This window comes from Doryrhamphus excisus, chromosome 13, assembly GCF_030265055.1.
Source record: "Doryrhamphus excisus isolate RoL2022-K1 chromosome 13, RoL_Dexc_1.0, whole genome shotgun sequence".
In the NCBI taxonomy this organism is placed as follows: Eukaryota; Metazoa; Chordata; class Actinopteri; order Syngnathiformes; family Syngnathidae; genus Doryrhamphus; species Doryrhamphus excisus.
In genome coordinates, this window is record NC_080478.1 from 4,024,288 (window position 1) to 4,043,192 (window position 18,905).

At 40.3% G+C, this 18,905-nt stretch overlaps 1 protein-coding gene across 3 annotated transcripts in view; it reads right to left on the bottom strand.

The window, feature by feature from the left end:
- LOC131140425 (latent-transforming growth factor beta-binding protein 2-like) overlaps positions 1-12,017 on the bottom strand; it is a 168,952-nt gene extending 156,935 nt beyond the window's left edge. For all 3 annotated transcript variants that reach the window (XM_058090847.1, XM_058090846.1, XM_058090845.1), the window contains exons 1-2: positions 11,352-12,017; positions 2,643-2,716 (exon numbers count right to left, since the gene is read on the bottom strand). In XM_058090847.1, the coding sequence (XP_057946830.1) occupies positions 2,643-2,716; positions 11,352-11,707 (430 nt within the window). In that variant the 5' untranslated portion in view covers positions 11,708-12,017. The remainder of the gene's footprint in view (positions 1-2,642; positions 2,717-11,351) is intronic.
- Between the last annotated feature and the right edge of the window lie 6,888 nt (positions 12,018-18,905).

Consider the following 18,905-nt stretch of genomic DNA (forward strand, 5'->3'; position numbering starts at 1 on the left):
ATTAGTGCAACTTGGCTCGCGCCATTCCATTGGATTCCAATAGGCGGATTGTTTGTGACATTTGGTTCCACTTGGTGGACACTTGGCACCGATTGCACGAACCAGTTGGGAGGCAGTTTGAGCCACTGCATGCCACTTGGCACCTTATTGGTGACACTAGCCGCCGCAGCGAATTGCATTGGCGTGAACTGACACCAACTGGCGCCGGCCCAGTAGACTTCTAGCATCATTGGCGCAACTTGGCTTGCGCCATTACATTCCAGTGGATTCCAATAGGCGCATTGTTTGTGACATTTGGTTCCACAACAAGCCGATTGCTTGTGACGTTGTGACGTAAATTTTCAATATTTTGAAATTTTCTTGCCAGCAATCTCAATTTTTGCCGTTGTTACGTGCCACCACGAGCCAGTTGGGAGGCAGTTTGAGCCACTGCACGCCACTAGGCGCCTTATTGGCGACACTAGCCGCCGCAGCGAATTGCATTGGCGTGAACTGGCACCAACTGGCGCCGGCACAATGGACTCTTAACATAGCATAAGTTAGCTTTTTTTTTTTAGCATTTTTTAATCGTAAACATTAGATGTAATTTACACCTCCGTTAAGCGTACCTTCAGCTGGTAAGGAAGGAAGTGCATGGAAATAGGAAGCTTTCGGATTCCACATATAAAATGCAAAGTTAGCCTGTAAAGCTAACCCTGAATTGACACAAAGAGGCTAAATGTGTTTTTATTTTCATTTTAATGATATCCCTTACACAACAACACCAGGCAGGGGGCAACATCACCGGAGAGCTTTGTATAGAAATGTACTAGCCTATTGTTTCTAATCATATTACATGTTCTCCCCCTCATCTGCATGTGGTTATCTCCTGGCGAGGTTACTCAAAAACTGGTCCGACCTTGCTCGGTGTAAGTCCTTTCCATGCCAGACTTTTTCGAATAATGAAAACAGGCAAACAGAACATGAAAATGACCAGAAGATGAACGTTTTTCATGGGAACAATTTGCAATGACAGGACAGCCATTAGTCGCTATTAGCGATGTTATTGTTCTGTCTGTCGGCATAGGCTTGTAAAGCGGTGGGAACAGCTGTAATGTACGCTCGCTAGGCCATAACATTAGGTACATAAAAAAGGGACGGAAAGTGGTGTACTGCACGGAATCATACTGGGTGTTTCGGTCACTGTCATTGAGCCAATATAAGACAACGCTGCATACGCCAAAGCAATTTGCTGTGGCACCTAGTGTCGCCAATAAGGTGCCTAGTGGCGTGCAGTGGCTCAAACTGCCTCCCAACTGGCTCGTGGTGGCACGTAACGATGGCAAAAATTGAGTTTGGCGGCAAGAAAATTTCAAAATGTTGAAAATTTTCGTCGCGCCACTTGCAACAAGCAAGTGTCCACCAAGTGGAACCAAATGTCACAATCAATCCGCCTATTGGAATCTACTGGAATGTAATGGCACGAGCCAAGTTGCGCCAATGATGCTAGGAGTCCACTGGGCTGGCGCCAGTTGGTGCCAGTTCACGACAATGCAATTTGCTGTGGCGCCGAGTGGCATGCAGTGGCTCAAACTGCCTCCCAACTGGCTCGTGGTGGCCCGTAACGATGGCAAAAATTTTGTTTGTTGGCAAGAAAATTTCAAAATGTGGAAAATTTTTGTCACGCCACTTGCAACAAGCAATCAGCGCCACCAAGTGGAACCAAATGTCACAAACAATCCGCCGATTGGAATCCACTGGAATGTAATGGCGCGAGCCAAGTTGCGCCAATGATGCTAGGAGTCTACTGGGCCGGCGCCAGTTGGTGCCAGTTCGCGCCAGTTCACACCAACGATTATGTGATTGGCGCGTAGTGGCTCGCTGTGGCGCAGAATAACGGCAACTTGGCAACATGCCGAGCGAATTCGGAGCCACAGCGAGCCACTACTTGCCAATGACATAATCTTTGGCATGAACTGGCGCCGGTCCAGTAGACTCCTAGCATCATTGGCGCAACTTGGCTCACGCCATTACATTCCAGTGGATTCCAATAGGCGGATTGTTTGTGACATTTGGTTCCACTTGGTGGACACTTGGCGCCGATTGCTTGTTGCAAGTAGCGTGACAAAAATTTTCAACATTTTGAATTTTTCTTGCTGGCAAACTCAATTTTTGCCGTTGTTACAGGCCACCACGAGCCAGTTGGGAGGCAGTTTGAGCCACTGCACACCACAGCAAATTGCATTGGCATTAACTGGCACCAACTGGCTCCAGCCCAGTGGACTCCTAACATCATTGGCGCAACTTGGCTCGTGCCATTACATTCCAGTGGATTCCAATAGGCGGATTGTTTGTGACATTTGGTCCCACTTGGTGGACACTTGGCACCGATTGCTTGATGCAAGTGGCGTGACAAAAATTTTCAACATTTTGAAATTTTTTTGCCGGCAAACTCAATTTTTGCCGTCGTTACGGGCCACCACGAGCCAGTTGGGAGGCAGTTTGAGCCACTGCATGCCACTAGGCACCTTATTGGTGACACCCAGTGGACTCTTAACTCTTAGCGTAAGTTAGCTTTTTTTATTTTTAGCATTTTTTTAGTCATCAATACGTGGATGCAGGTCATTCTCGCTGGTGTGTTCAGACGATGAAAGGATACTCACGTTTGATGCAGCGATTGGTTCCCGGAGCCACAGCCCAGCCGGAGCAGCACTGCTGACCTCCGCACACGTTAGGCCTGGACAGAGGGGGGACGTATGCACAAAGAACGGTGAGACAAGATACACTAGAACCCGATTATGTCGACGTCGGCATAAGCGGTTGTCGACATAAAATAAAAAATAAACTTCGTCCCTTGCTACTTTGTCCTTAGAATTCCGCGGTTTAACTCTTATGTTTATTCCAAAATATTTCGATGACTAAATTGTGCTATTTTCTGCTAGAATATGAGTCAAAAATTCGCAAAAATTTTGCCTAAATTGAAGCATTTTTAAGCATAAAATTGGCAAAATGAACTAAAATACAGGCATTCAGAATACGCATTCAAATACATAATGTCTTACATTTATGTAGTATCCTACCCTGGTCACTAGGTGGTGATGCACAAAAAAACACCAGACAAATTTATGACAACAGGCCCCGCCTCTCACCCAAAGACAGCTGGGATAGGCTCCAGCATACCCCCTGCGTACAAAACACCCACACTAAGCTAAAACTCAAATCTTAATCCCCCAATATCACCGGAAGACGTTATTATGTCCACTCTACTGGGTAATATAAGCATAACAGTGACTATAGGGTTGCTATTTCATGTGTACAGGGCTCTAATAATTATTATCGGTTGAAATTCAACACCATTATTTATAATATGCATCCCATAATCAGTTCCCAGTTCCACATGTCCAAAAGGAGTAGGAAGAAGCAAAGCTTATTAAATCCTACCCCTCCATCTGGTACTTTTACAATCAGTAACTGTTACATTTGTTCACTTCCTGCTTTCCTAATATAATTTAAGTTTTTTTTTTTGTCACGTACTGAAGTACGAGGTGATATGACCGGGGGTCAAGTATTCGACAGCCGCACCACAAACCACAATAAGCTTACTAATTACCTTTTTAGTGGTTAGCACGCAGGCCTCACAGCTAGGAGACCAGGGTTCAATTCCACCCTCGGCCATCTCTGTGTGGAGTTTGCATGTTCTCCCCGTCCGGGTACTCCGGTTTCCTCCCACATTCCAAAAACATGCTAGGTTAATTAGCGACTCCAATTTGTCCATAGGTATGAATGTGAGTGTGAATGGTTGTTTGTCTATATGTGCCCTGTGATTGGCTGGCCACCAGTCCAGGGTGTACCCCGCCTCTCGCCCCCAAGAAGACAGCCGGTGACGACCCTCGTGAGGATAAGCGGTAGAAAATGAATGAACATTATTCCAACAGTAAAATATGGTGGTGGTAGTGTGATGGTCTGGGACTGTTTTGCTGCATCAGGACCTGGAAGACTCACTGTGATAAATGGAACCATGAATTATTGTTAATATGCAAATATGGGCTGTACGGCGGACGAGTGGTTAGCTCGCAAGCCTTACAGCTAGGAGAACCGAGTTCAATTCCAACCTCTGCTATCTCTGTGTGGAGTTTGCATGTTCTCCGTCGTGCATGCGTGGGTTTTCTCCGGGTACTCCGGTTTCCTCCCACATTCCAAAAAAAACATGCTAGGTTAATTAGCGACTCCAAATTGTCCATAGGTATGAATGTGAGTGTGAATGGTTGTTTGTCTATATGTGTCCTGTGATTGGCTGGCCACCAGTCCAGAGTGTACCCCCGTCCTCTCGCCCGAAGACAGCTGGGATAGGCTCCAGCACTCCCATAAGTGGGACTGACTGTACGACTGAACAGACCCACAGCGTGACAACCGGTGCGTGTGTGTGGGCGGCCTCCTCCCGGTCCCTTCGCCTGACAAAAACCAATCTGATTTAATGTTGTTTTAGGTTCAGACCATTTCGATGGGGGCGGCTGATCGATAATGACACCTCGGGAGATTACGTTTTAATAGAATTTAAAGCAATAAAGCGAGAATCAGGGAAGGGTCAGGAAACTCGATCTGAGCGCCGACGTTCCTCTGACCGTCGGCATTGGAAAACAAGCGTGGAGTTATTTGAACCTTGGAGGGATTATGCGAGACACACGGGACATGAAAAGCACCCTACGTACATCCTCGGTAAATCGCTGAGCAAATTAGAAACGACGAGATTCTTTGCACTCGTTAATCCTCCATCGTTACCAATTTTTGTGCAGCGGAGGCGCTGGCACCGATTTGGCCGCCATCGTCTGACTCGTGGATGATTTGAGAAGATAGGGCACGCATTGACTTCTTGACCTGGCTTGGATTTTTACTCATCCGCCTATTGGAATCCACTGGAATGTAATGGCGCGAGCCAAGTTGCACTAATGATGCTAGGAGTCCATTGGGCCAGTGCCAGTTGGTGCCAGTTCATGCCAATGCAATTTGTTGTGGCGCCTAGTGGCGTGCAGTGGCTCAAACTGCCTCCCAACTGGCTCATGGTGGCACGTAACGATGGCAAAAATTGAGTTTGTCGGCAAAAACCAAATGTCACAATGCACCTATTGGAATCCACTGGAATGTAATGGCGCGAGCCAAGTTGCGGCAATGATGCTAGGAGTCTACTGGGCCAGCGCCAGTTGGTGCCAGTTCATGCCAGTTCATGCCAGTTCATGCCAGTTCATGCCAATGCAATTTGTTGTGGCGCCTAGTGGCGTGCAGTGGCTCAAACTGCCTCCCAACTGGCTCGTGGTGGCCCGCAAACGACGGCAAAAATTTTGTTTGTCGGCAAGAAAATATCAAAATATTGAAAATCTTCGTCACGCCACTTGCAACAAGCAATCGGCGCCAAGTGTCCACCAAGTGGAACCAAATGTCACAAACAATGCACCTATTGGAATCCACTGGAATGTAATGGCGCGAGCCAAGTTGTGGCAATGATGCTAGGAGTCTACTGCGCCAGCGCCAGTTGGTGCCAGTTCATGCCAGTTCATGCCAGTTCATGCCAATGCAATTTGCTGTGGCGCCTAGTGGCGTGCAGTGGATCAAACTGCCTCCCAACTGGCTCATGGTGGCACGTAACGATGGCAAAAATTCAGTTTGTCGGCAAAAAAATTTCAAAATATTGAAAAATTTCAAAATATTGAAAATTTTCATTGCGCCACTTGCATCAAGCAATCGGTGCCAAGTGTCCACCAAGTGGAACCAAATGTCACAAACAATCCACCTATTGGAATCCACTGGAATGTAATGGCGCGAGCCAAGTTGCGGCAATGATGCTAGGAGTCTACTGGGCCAGCGCCAGTTGGTGCCAGTTCATGCCAGTTCATGCCAGTTCATGCCAATGCAATTTGTTGTGGCGCCTAGTGGCGTGCAGTGGCTCAAACTGCCTCCCAACTGGCTCGTGGTGGCACGTAACGATGGCAAAAATTGAGTTTGTCGGCAAGAAAATTTCAAAATCACGCAACAAGCAATCGGCGCGAAGTGTCCACCAAGTGGAACCAAATCTCACAAACAATCCGCCTATTGGAATCCACTGGAATGTAATGGCGCGAGCCAAGTTGCGCCAATGATGCTAGGAGTCTATTGGGACGGCGCCAGTTGGTGCCAGTTCACGCCAATGCAATTCGCTGCGGCGGCGAGTGTCACCAATAAGGTGCCTAGTGGCGTGCAGTGGCTCAAACTGCCTCCCAACTGGCTCGTGGTGGCACGTAACGATGGCAAAAATTGAGTTTGTCGGCAAGAAAATTTCAAAATATTGAAAATTTTCATTGCGCCACTTGCATCAAGCAATCGGCGCCAAGTGTCCACCAAGTGGAATCAAATGTCACAAACAATTCACCTATTGGAATCCACTGGAATGTAATGGCGCGAGCCAAGTTGCGGCAATGATGCTAGGAGTCTACTGGGCCAGCGCCAGTTGGTGCCAGTTCATGCCAGTTCATGCCAGTTCATGCCAATGCAATTTGGTGTGGCGCCTAGTGGCGTGCAGTGGCTCAAACTGCTTCCCAACTGGCTCGTGGTGGCCCGCAAACAACGGCAAAAATTTTGTTTGTCGGCAAGAAAATTTAAAAATGTTGAAAATCTTCGTCACGCCACTTGCAACAAGCAATCGGCGCCAAGTGTCCACCAAGTGGAACCAAATGTCACAAACAATGCACCTATTGGAATCCACTGGAATGTAATGGCGCGAGCCAAGTTGTGGCAATGATGCTAGGAGTCTACTGCGCCAGCGCCAGTTGGTGCCAGTTCATGCCAGTTCATGCCAGTTCATGCCAATGCAATTTGCTGTGGCGCCTAGTGGCGTGCAGTGGATCAAACTGCCTCCCAACTGGCTCATGGTGGCACGTAACGATGGCAAAAATTGAGTTTGTCGGCAAAAAAATTTCAAAATATTGAAAAATTTCAAAATATTGAAAATTTTCATTGCGCCACTTGCATCAAGCAATCGGTGCCAAGTGTCCACCAAGTGGAACCAAATGTCACAAACAATCCACCTATTGGAATCCACTGGAATTTAATGGCGCGAGCCAAGTTGTGGCAATGATGCTAGGAGTCTACTGGGCCAGCACCAGTTGGTGCCAGTTCATGCCAGTTCATGCCAGTTCATGCCAATGCAATTTGTTGTGGCGCCTAGTGGCGTGCAGTGGCTCCAACTGCCTCCCAACTGGCTCGTGGTGGCACGTAACGATGGCAAAAATTGAGTTTGTCGGCAAGAAAATTTCAAAATATTGAAAATTTTCATTGCGCCACTTGCATCAAGCAATCGGTGCCAAGTGTCCACCAAGTGGAACCAAATGTCACAAACAATGCACCTATTGGAATCCACTGGAATGTAATGGCGCGAGCCAAGTTGCAGCAATGATGCTAGGAGTCCACTGGGCCGGCGACAAATTAGAAACCTGAGCAAATTAGAAACAACGAGATTCTTTGTACTCGTTAATCCTCCATCGTTAAAAAAAAAATTGCCAATTTTTGTGCAGCGGAGGCGCTGGCACCGATTTGGCCGCCATCGTCTGACTCGTGGATGATTTGAGAAGATAGGGCACGCATTGACTTCTTGACCTGGCTCGGATTTGTACTCATTAAGAGCTACGCGTGGCGCCGAGGCGTCACGGAGATAACGTGTAGTTGTTTAGGCCCCTTTGGCGAGCTCTCCGTTGACGTAAATCAAACACATCAGACACGCGCCAAAGTCATCAGTCAACACGTACAAATTCCATCACATGATTTATCCCCCCCCCCCAATGAAGACTTTGATACCGGCGGGTCGCTGTTAACATGATAAATCAGCTGTGTGTTAACACCTTGTCATTTGTTTACTACGATTTTGCAAAAATGAAAGTGGGTGGGGGCGGCACGGTGGTCTAGGGGTTAGCGCGCAGACCTCACAGCTAGGAGACCAGGGTTCAATTCCACCCTCAGGCATCTCTGTGTGGAGTTTGCATGTTCTCCCCGTGCATGCGTGGGTTTTCTCCTGGTACTCCGGTTTCCTCCCACATTCCAAAAACATGCTAGGTTAATTAGCGACTCCAAATTGTCCATAGGTATGAATGTGAGTGTGAATGGTTGTTTGTCTATATGTGCCCTGTGATTGGCTGGCCACCAGTCCAGGGTGTACCCCGCCTTACGCCCGAAGACAGCTGGGATAGACTCCAGCACCCCCGCGACCCTCGTGAGGAAAAAGCGGTAGAAAATGAATGAATGAATGAAAGTGGGTGGAGTCACGTGTCGGCTACAGAAAGTAGCGAGTCAGCGTGAAAGTGGGAAAAAAAAAAGTCAATGCCAATGCTGAGGGCATGAGAGAGTGAAGGAAGCTGAGTGGTCATTCCAAGCGGAAATGTGTCAGGAAAAAACACTTTGTGGATCCTCTTCCTCGAATATGGCAATAAATTAATATGCTTTATGTTCGTCAGAACTTAATATTTTTATTAGTTTATTACAGAATCATGGAATTATGTCAAAACCTCACCAAGTAGGTTACACTGTTTTTATTTTAGTTAGTTTAGCGAAAATGACTCACATTATGTTTCATTGTTGTTGTGACAGGGCTGGTTGGCAACCTCGAGTGGTTGGCACGCAGGCCTCACAGCTAAGAAACCTGAGTTCAATCCCACTCTCGGCCATCTCTGTGTGGATTTTCTCCGAGTATTCCGGTTTCCTCCCACATTCCAAAAACATGCTAGGTTAATTAGCCACTCCAAATTGTCCATAGGTATGAATGTGAGTGTGAATGGTTGTTTGTCTATATGTGCCCTGTGATTGGCTGGCCACCAGTCCAGGGTGTACCCCACCTCTCGTGCATAATTAGGTACGAAAAAAAACATACATAAGTCGCACTGGAGTATAAGTCGCACAAGGCCAAAACTGCATAATTAGGTTAACAAAAAAACATACATAAGTCGCACTGGAGTATAAGTCGCACATGGCCAAAAATGCATAATTAGGTAAGAAAAAAAACATACATAAGTAGCACTGGAATATAAGTCACACAAAGCCAAAAATGCATGATTAGGTACGGAAAAAAAACATACATAAGTCACACTGGAGTATAAGTCGCACATGGCCAAAAATGCATAATTAGGTATGAAAAAAACATACATAAGTCGCACTGGAGTATAAGTCGCACAAGGCCAAAAATGCATAATTAGGTAAGCAAAAACAACATACATAAGTCGCACTGGAGTATAAGTCACACAAAGCCAAAAATGCATAATTAGGTACGAAAAAAACATACATAAGTCGCTTTAGAGTATAAGTCGCACAAGGCCAAAAATGCATAATTAGGTAGAAAAAAACATACATAAGTAAACGGGGATTCCTTAAGCTTTCCTTAAGCTGGGCCTTAAACAAGCAGGTTAGGTTAGTTCAACTGTGCATACTATCTGATTAATGGCACGTTTCCGACGTGTTGTCTTGAAGCCTGCAGGATGTTTAAAGTAACACAAGGGCAGGGACGTATGGCCCTAACGTATATAAGTAAAGGTTTTGTCTAAAACGCGTGCCAGATAGATTCCATCAAAACGTCTCCTAGAAATTGTCTGGATAAGAAAAGAAAAGTCGTCTTGCAGAGGATCTTTTATTTGAGTGTCTATCCAAGGTCAGCCCAGGGTCCAATCCCTGTGTGATCATTATGTAAACACTCTCCCCACCGCCCTCATCTGTGAGTATCATGCTTTGTGTCCCTATGGAACAAACAGGACTGGATGCATAAAGGGTTCATTAGACAGAAAGAAAAGAGCTTTAATATGGAAACAAGCCATCTTCCTGTTGGGGAGGTTGACAGAGACACAAAACAAGAAAAGAAACAGAGACTTGTTGGACAAAACAGGTGGTTCTGATCCCCGGGCAGATTTTTTTTTTTTTTTTTTTTTGCAAATGGAGCCACAACAACACATGGTCCCTGGAACCAGGCACAAAAGTGGGACACACACTGAAGCAGTGTGGCTATTCCTCTATTCCTCAGTCAGAGTTTAAAAATGCATGTATTGGTCCTAATAATTTACATGCAATTATGTCATATGGCATATTTTCTTCTGTGATTGAGTGGAAAAGACACAAAACATCCATCCATCCATTTTCTATGCCGCTTATCCTCACTGGTCCTCACTGCGGTATGTTGGAGCCTATCCCAGCTGACTTTGGGGGCACACCTTGGACTGGTCGCCAGCCAAAACACACTCATGGTTCATACCTATGGACCAGGGGTGGGCAAACTACAGCCCGGGAGCCACATACGGCCCGCCAAGTGTTTGAATCCGGCCCGCCAGTTGCTTTCAAATTATTTTAACTTTTAAGATACAAACTGGCAACATGACTTGCAAGTTGGATGTCTTATTTTGTAAAAAAAAATAAAAATAAAAACTGTAAAATTACCGTATTTTCTGGACTATAAGTCGCTCCCGAGTATAAGTCGCACATGGCCAAAAATGCATAATTAGGTAGGAAAAAAACATACATAAGTCGCACTGGAGTATAAGTCGCACAAGGCCAAAAATGCATAATTAAGTAGAAAAAAACATACATAAGTCACACTGGAGTATAAGTCACAAGTCCAAAAATGCATAAATAGGTAAGAAAAAAAAAACATAAATAAGTTGCACTGGAGTATAAGTCGCACAAGGCCAAAAATGCATAATTAGTAGAAAAAAACGTACATAAGTCGCACTGGAATATAAGTCACACAAGGCCAAAAATGCATAATTAGGTAGGAAAAAAACCTATACATAAGTCACACTGGAGTATAAGTCACAAGTCCAAAAATGCATAAATAGGTAAGAAAAAAAAAACATAAATAAGTTGCACTGGAGTATAAGTCACACAAGGCCAAAAATGCCTAATTAGGTAGGAAAAAAAACATACATAAGTCACACTGGAGTATAAGTCACACAAGGCTAAAAATGCATAATTAGGTTAAAAAAACATACATAAGTCACACTGGAGTATAAGTCGCACAAGGCCAAAAATGCATAATTAGGTAGGAAAGAAAAACATACATAAGAACAGCCAACTTATGAAAAAAAGTGCTATGGTGCCACCCCTTCTATGGACAATTAATTAATTCACATTTTTGAATTAACTGTCCAGTCCGCGTATTAATTGACATCCTTATGATCAATATGGGGGCGATAAAGGCTTATTAATATGTTGGGATGATCAATAATGCAACCAGGGGGGGTTAAAGTTGTTATTATGGGATATTCCAGCTATTAGCTGCAAAGCAACCAATGAAAAAACTGCATCAATGGACTCTAACTAAAATGGGTGACTACTGACACATTGATTGACAGGTACTGGATTGTTGCTCCACTTACCCAACAAGTCGTCTCGTGCTGGTGGTGGACTTGCTGCTCTGCCTACGGTTCACTCTGGTCCTGGTCTGGGTGGGGGTCAGGCTGCTCGGGTGTCTGCCGGTCGTCCTCCGGGCAGAGTGGAGTTCCGCGGCACCTGCTTTAGGTAGAGGAGCCCTGCTGCCGCCATCGCCCTGCGGCGCCGTGCTCCTGGAGAGCCGGCTATGGGTGCTCTCCGGCGGGCTTTCACCGGCATCATGTGAGGGGTCCCAGACCGTCTTTCCCGGGGCTTCTTTCCTCCCACCTGTCGAGTCCGCGTGGGCATCACTTATCAGCGCAACCGCTAAAAACATCACCACAGCTAAGCCGGTGCGCTCCATTTGAGGGGTGTAGGAACTTTGAGTGTTTTGAAAAAAAAAAAGTGCCAAAAAAAAAACAACTCTCCTTCAAAAAGTTATTGACTAAGACGGCATCCTGTTTCTGTTCCTAAGTACGAAACAAGACTGGATAGTTCCTCATAATGACCACATTGAAGCAAACATAATTCCTAATAATAATTCCTCCTCCAATGAGGAGCAGCGCGCTGCTGAAGCTGAGGTCCGAATCCGAAGTGAGAGAAGAGTGTGCGTCCTTCGTGCTCCCATGAAGATCACCAACCAACCAACCAACCAACCACCACCTCTTTCGCCTCCGGAGTCACCCGGACTCTGCGTGGGTGGAGGAAACACCCCCTTGTCGACTGTATTATTATTGCTCCTGCTTTACCCCTGGAACTGGACGATACGGCAAGTTTTGGTATCGATCCGATACCATGTCAATCCGGAAGCGATATTGCCGATACCATGATACGTCTTCATTAACTTGTTGTTCATATAATTAGAATATTATATAATATAATAATCTATGATATTTTATTTTTTATTTATTATTATTTATTTTATTAATTTTACACAAACTCGTAATATTACGAAATATAATACATTCATGACAAAAATCATAATAACAACTTTAAGACTTTATTCTCGTGGGAAAAAAGTCATATAAGAATAAAGTAATATTTATTTTTATAATTCTATTTTTTATTTATTATCATTTATATTATTAATTTTACACAAACTCGTAATATTGGGAAAATAAAGTCATACAAAAATCGTAATAACAACTTTAAGACTTTATTCTTGTGGAAAAAAGTCATATGAGAAATAATTATATTTTTTATTTATTATAATATTTTATTAAAAAAATATATTTATTATTTATTTTTATTTAATTATATATTTTTTATTTATTATAATATTTTATAAAAAAAATGATTTATTATTCATTCATTCATTCATTAATTTTCTACCGTTTTTCCTCATGAGGGTCGCGGGGGTGGCTGGAGCCTATCCCAGCTGTCTTCGGGCGAGAGGCGGGGTACACCCTGGAACTGGACGATACGGCGTGTTTTGGTATCGATCCGATACCATGTCAATCCGGAAGCGATATTGCGGATACGGATACGTCTTCATTAACTTGTTGTTCATATAATTTTAATATTATATAATATAATAAATTTATGACAGAGTATCAGAGAAAAAAAGAATAAAATAGTAACTTTACGAGATAAAAAAAATATTATTTTATTTTTTATTTATTATCATTTATATTATTAATATAAAATTTATTATTATTAATTTAATAAACAAAAATCGTAATAACAACTTTAAGACTTTATTCTAGTGGGAAAAAGTCATATGAGAATAAAGTAATATTATTTATTTTTATAATTATATTTTTTATTTATTATCATTTATATTATTAATTTTACACAAACTTGTAATATTGGGAAAATAAAGTCATACATTCATGACAAAAATCGTAATAACTACTTTAAGACTTTATTCTTGTGGAAAAAGTCATATGAGAAATAATTATATTTTTTATTTATTATATTTTATTTTAAAAAATATTTATTATTTATTTTTATTTAATTATATATTTTTATTTATTATAATATTTTATTTAAAAAATTATTTATTATTCATTCATTCATTTTCTACCGTTTTTCCTCATGAGGGTCGCGGTGGTGCTGGAGCCTATCCCAGCTGTCTTCTTGGGGCGAGAGGCGGGGTACACCCTGGACTGGTGGCCAGCCAATCACAGGGCACATATAGACAAACAACCATTCACACTCACATTCATACCTATGGACAATTTGGAGTCGCTAATTAACCTAGCATGTTTTTGGAATGTGGGAGGAAACCCACGCATGCACGGGGAGAACATGCAAACTCCGCACAGAGATAGCCGAGAGTGGAATCGAACCCTGGTCTCCTAGCTGTGAAGTCTACGCGCTAACCACTCATCCACCGTGCAGCCAATTATCACCCTGTCCTATAGAAAAAGTACTTGATAGTACCTGATTCCTCTTATGGAAAAGCGTCAATGGCCATAGACTATAGCGAGAAGGTACCGCGCAGTGGAAAAAGTAGCATAATTAGCTCTTGTTCATAGCCAAACAAATGTTTGTGTTTACTCCGCATTGTAAACATCCACGTTGGCCCAGGCGGACATGCAGATGTAGCGCATGAAGCTCACATTTCAAATAGCATCGGAAAACCTTGGAAAATAGTGGCAAGGTTATGTAAGATCTCCCCATTCATCGCCTCTTCTCATCCGTGATGCATCATCACTTCCACCCCCCCCCCCCCCCCTTTTCGCCCCCCCTCCCTTAACTGTCTGGAAACAACACACTTCTCATCTACCATTAAATCTTAAACAAGCCAAAAAAGACAGCTGGCGCTTCCTTTTCGCTCATTCATCCCACAAAGAAGATGCACGTCGGCCTTGCTCGGGATTGATCCCCGAGCAACATGACCGCACTCGGAGCGCCGCGCTCCAAAAACACACAGCGGATATTTTAGAACCTCTCGAAATTTTTTCTGCTGAGGCTGCGTGCCGTCGCCGATTACTGCTAATCTTGTAGCCAGAAGAATCTAATTAGAGGAGGATGCATTTATCTTAGAAATTGTACAGGACGAGTGGAGACCAGGGTTCAATTCCAGCCTCGGCTATCTCTGTGTGGATTTTGCATGTTCTCCTCGTCCGGGTACTCCGGTTTCCTCCCACATTCCAAAAACATGCTAGGTTAATTAGCGACTCCAAATTGTCCATAGGTATGAATGTGAGTGTGAATGGTTGTTTGTCTATATGTGCCCTGTGATTGGCTGGCCACCAGTCCAGTGTGCAGGCCTCACAACTAGGAGACCCAAGTTCAATTATATATATATATATATATATATATATGTTTTATTTTTATATATTACACATACATTTTTAATATATATATATATATATATATATATATATTAAAAATTTATGTGTAATATATAAAAATAAAACAATAATAAAAAAAACATTATTTAAATGTTAAAATTTATTTTAAAATATTATATACATATAATATTTTTAAAATGTATGTGTAATATATGAAAAATAATAAAATAATTAAAAATATATATTTTTTAATGTATGTTTAATATATATAATAATTATAAAAATAATTAAAAACATAATTTATAATTTTTATATATTACACATACATTTTTAAAATATATATATATACACATATATACATAAATAAAATATTAAAAAGTATGTGTAATATATAAATAATAATTAAAAAAATAAAAAACATTATTTAAATGTTTAAATTTATTTTAAAAATATTATATATATAATATTTAAAAATGTATGTGTAATATATAAAAAATATAAAAATAATAAAAAAAATATTTTTAATGTATGTGTAATATATAAAAAAATAATAAAAATAATAAAAAAACATAATTTTTTACTTTATTTTAAATTATTTTATAATTATAATTTTTATGTGTAATATATAAAAAATAATAAAAATAATTAAAAAACATAATTTTTAAACTTTATTTTAAATTATTTTTATAATTTTTTATATATTACACATATATTTTTAAAATATATATATTCACACATATATACATATATATATAATATAAATGCATGTGTAATATATAAAAAATATAAAAAGAATAAAAACCTATATAATGTATGTAATATATTAAAAATAATAAAAATAAAAAAATACATTCATATATTATATGTATTAATATATTATTATTATATATTTTAACTATATATATATATATATATATATATATATATATATATATATATATATATATTTAAAAAGTGGCTACGATGGAAGGCACCAACACAGCTCATTAGCATTAAAGCTACAGCCCCATAAAAAGGCCACTAAAGGCGCTTTTAAACTGTCTAAGTCCTGATTCTGGCCAACACTTGACGCTATTGTGTGACCTGAAATTGTTAAAAAGGGGGGCGGGGGGGGACCACCCCAGTGATAAGCATCACACCCCCCCCCCCCCCTTAAAAGTACACCGATGTACGAAGGCACAGCGACACATGAGGGTTCTTTTACTTTTGAGTGACTGCCCTGTCGGCGCCAAGTGGGCCAAGGGTCAGAGTTCAAGTGTCTCTATTAAAAAGCCAAACAGTATCATTACAGCCCAATGAAGGGGCTGTCAACCAAGCGCTCTCGGCTTCGGCTCCTGAATTTTAAGTGAATGATGCCTGAATCGGCCTCTGTGAGAACGTCGAGTCTTTTCGTTGAGCTACCTTTTTTTCGACATTTGCATCAAAGTTCAGATCCGTCCTTCGTCTCTGCGAGCAGCGAACATAATAGCAACATTGTTCCGTGCAGGCAAGTAGTCTGGACCTGAGGGAAAAGGTGGGAGAAGGAGGTTCCTTTTTTTTTTTTTTTTGGCAGCTTACCCACGTCATGAAAGCTCTAACGACATAATTTATTCCTTTTTTATTTCATCGAGCGTGACCCTGCTTCCTCTGGACCGATATTTAAGGGGATCTCCATCATCCTTAGCGGTCATGCACGCACGAGAAGAAGGATGAAGATGTTGTCGGGTTAAACGTGGACAAGGTCCTCTGTCAGCAATGAATGAATGGCCTTATAAAAAAAAAAAGAAAATTACATGAAAATCAATTCATAAATAAATAAATAAATAATAATAATAATAATAATAATAATAATAATAATATATATAATATATATAATAAATATATAATATAATAAATAGTAATAATAAAGTCATACGATTACAAGAAAAACATGAATTTTCTACATTATGAGGGGGGAAAAAAAACATCATTCCTCGCTATAATAAAAAAATAATAATAATAATAATAATAATATAATATATAATAAATATATAATATAATAAATAGTAATAATAAAGTCATACGATTACAAGAAAAACATTTCTACATTATGAGGGGAAAAAACAGCACGTTTGTACCATAATAAAATCATATTACAAATAAAAAATATATATACTTTTATGGAAATTTAATTATGAACATCATTTCTCGCTATAATAAAAAAAAAATAATAATAATAATAATAATAATAATATAATATATAATAAATATATAATATAATAAATAGTAATAATAAAGTCATACGATTACAAGAAAAACATGAATTTTCTACATTATGAGGGGAAAAAACAGCACGTTTGTACCATAATAAAATCATATTACAAATAAAAAATATATATAATTTTATGGAAATTTAATTATGAACATCATTCCTCGCTATATTGCATTTTTTTCAAAAAATTATCAAAAAATTATCACTGTTTTATCATCCGTGATGACATATTAGTCAAAAAAACATATACAAATACATAACATATACATATGTTTATACATAAACAAGGTTCTCCTCTCATACAGTGTGGAAGTGGTTTTAGTGACTTTTGAAAATCAATTCATTACGCAAATAAGTAATAATAAAGTCATATGATTACAAGAAAAACATGAATTTGCTACATTATGAGGGGAAAAACAGCACGTTTGTGCCATAATAAAATCATATTACAAATAAAAAATATATATAATTTCATGGAAATTTAATTATGAACATCATTTGATGATAATAAAGTTGTAATGTTACAAAAAAAAATAGAATGCAGTTGTATTATAATAAACCAGAAGTATTTTATAGTACAGAGTATGTACGTATGTACTCTATGAATAGTATACAGATATTCCGCTCCCTCGCTATATTGCATTTTTTTCAAAAAATAATCAAAAAATGATCACTGTTTTATGATCCATGATGACATATTAGTCAAAAATATTGATAAAGTTGTATGTGGTAATGTTATGAAACATTACATTACATTACATTTCACATTGCCTGGAGACATAAACAAGGTTCTCCTCTCATACAGTGTGGAAGTGGTTTTGGTGACTTTTGTCATCCATCCCCACTCGCTTTCAGAAACGCTTTCAGAAGTTTAGTACATGTATCATAAATTTAGGTCCAGCATGAAGATGTTGTAAGGGTAAATGTTTGTACCATAATAAAATCATATTACAAATAAAAAATATACAATTTTATGGAAATTTAATTATGAACATTATTTGATGAAAATTAAGTTGTAATGTAAATTTTTTTTTTACTTTACTAGATTGCGGTGGTATTACAATAAACCAGAAGTATTTTATAGTAATAGTATGTACGTATGTACTGTATGAATAGTATACAGATATATTTTTATCATTATTATATTAGTAAAAAAATATTGATAAAGTTGTATGTGGTATTCTGGGCACTTCACTAGGCATCAGTAATGTTATGAATGTATTACATTACATTACACGTTGCCTGGAGACATAAACAAGGTTCTCCTCTCATACAGTGTGGAAGTGGTTTTGGTGACTTTTGTCATCCGTCCGAAACACTTTCAGGAGTTTAGTGTATGTATCATAAATTTAGGTCACTCCAAGTACCATGAGAGTACTGGCTGGACCAGTTCATGCTCCTCCTGGGTGTCCTCCACAGTCCACAAACAGGCATGGAAAATGGAGTCCCACAGTAAGTGTTTTTTCCACATTACCATCAGGATAGAAAGTGATATCTGTGGCGACTACCTCCCATCCGTCCACTCTCACCACAGCACGTCTCCGTACATTTATCTCCCAAAATGTGCACCACTGACTGACTCCTGAAAGACAAGAAGGACACGGCGTCTGGTACCCAAGGTCCAAAAGCGTTCCAGTAGTCAATAAACTGAACTCACTTACCTCCGTCAGATGGATAAACCATTCAAATGTGCTTCTTCCCACTGAGACACAGGACTCACTCCGTTCATGCTGTTGTTCTATGGAGATGAGGGAACAGATACACATGCACATGGCGATAGATTGAAACCGGCAAAATTATGAAGGTCATTTATTGCGTCACCCGAGTTCAATTCTCTGTGTGGAGTTTGCATGTTCTCCCCGTGCATGCGTGGGTTTTCTCCGGGTACTCCGGTTTCCTCCCACATTCCAAAAACATGCTAGGTTAATTAGCCACTCCAAATTGTCCATAGGTATGAATGTGAGTGTGAATGGTTGTTTGTCTATATGTGCCCTGTGATTGACACTGATTGACACATATATACGTATATACATACGTACATACATATGTATATACATACATACATACTTACGTACGTACATACATACATA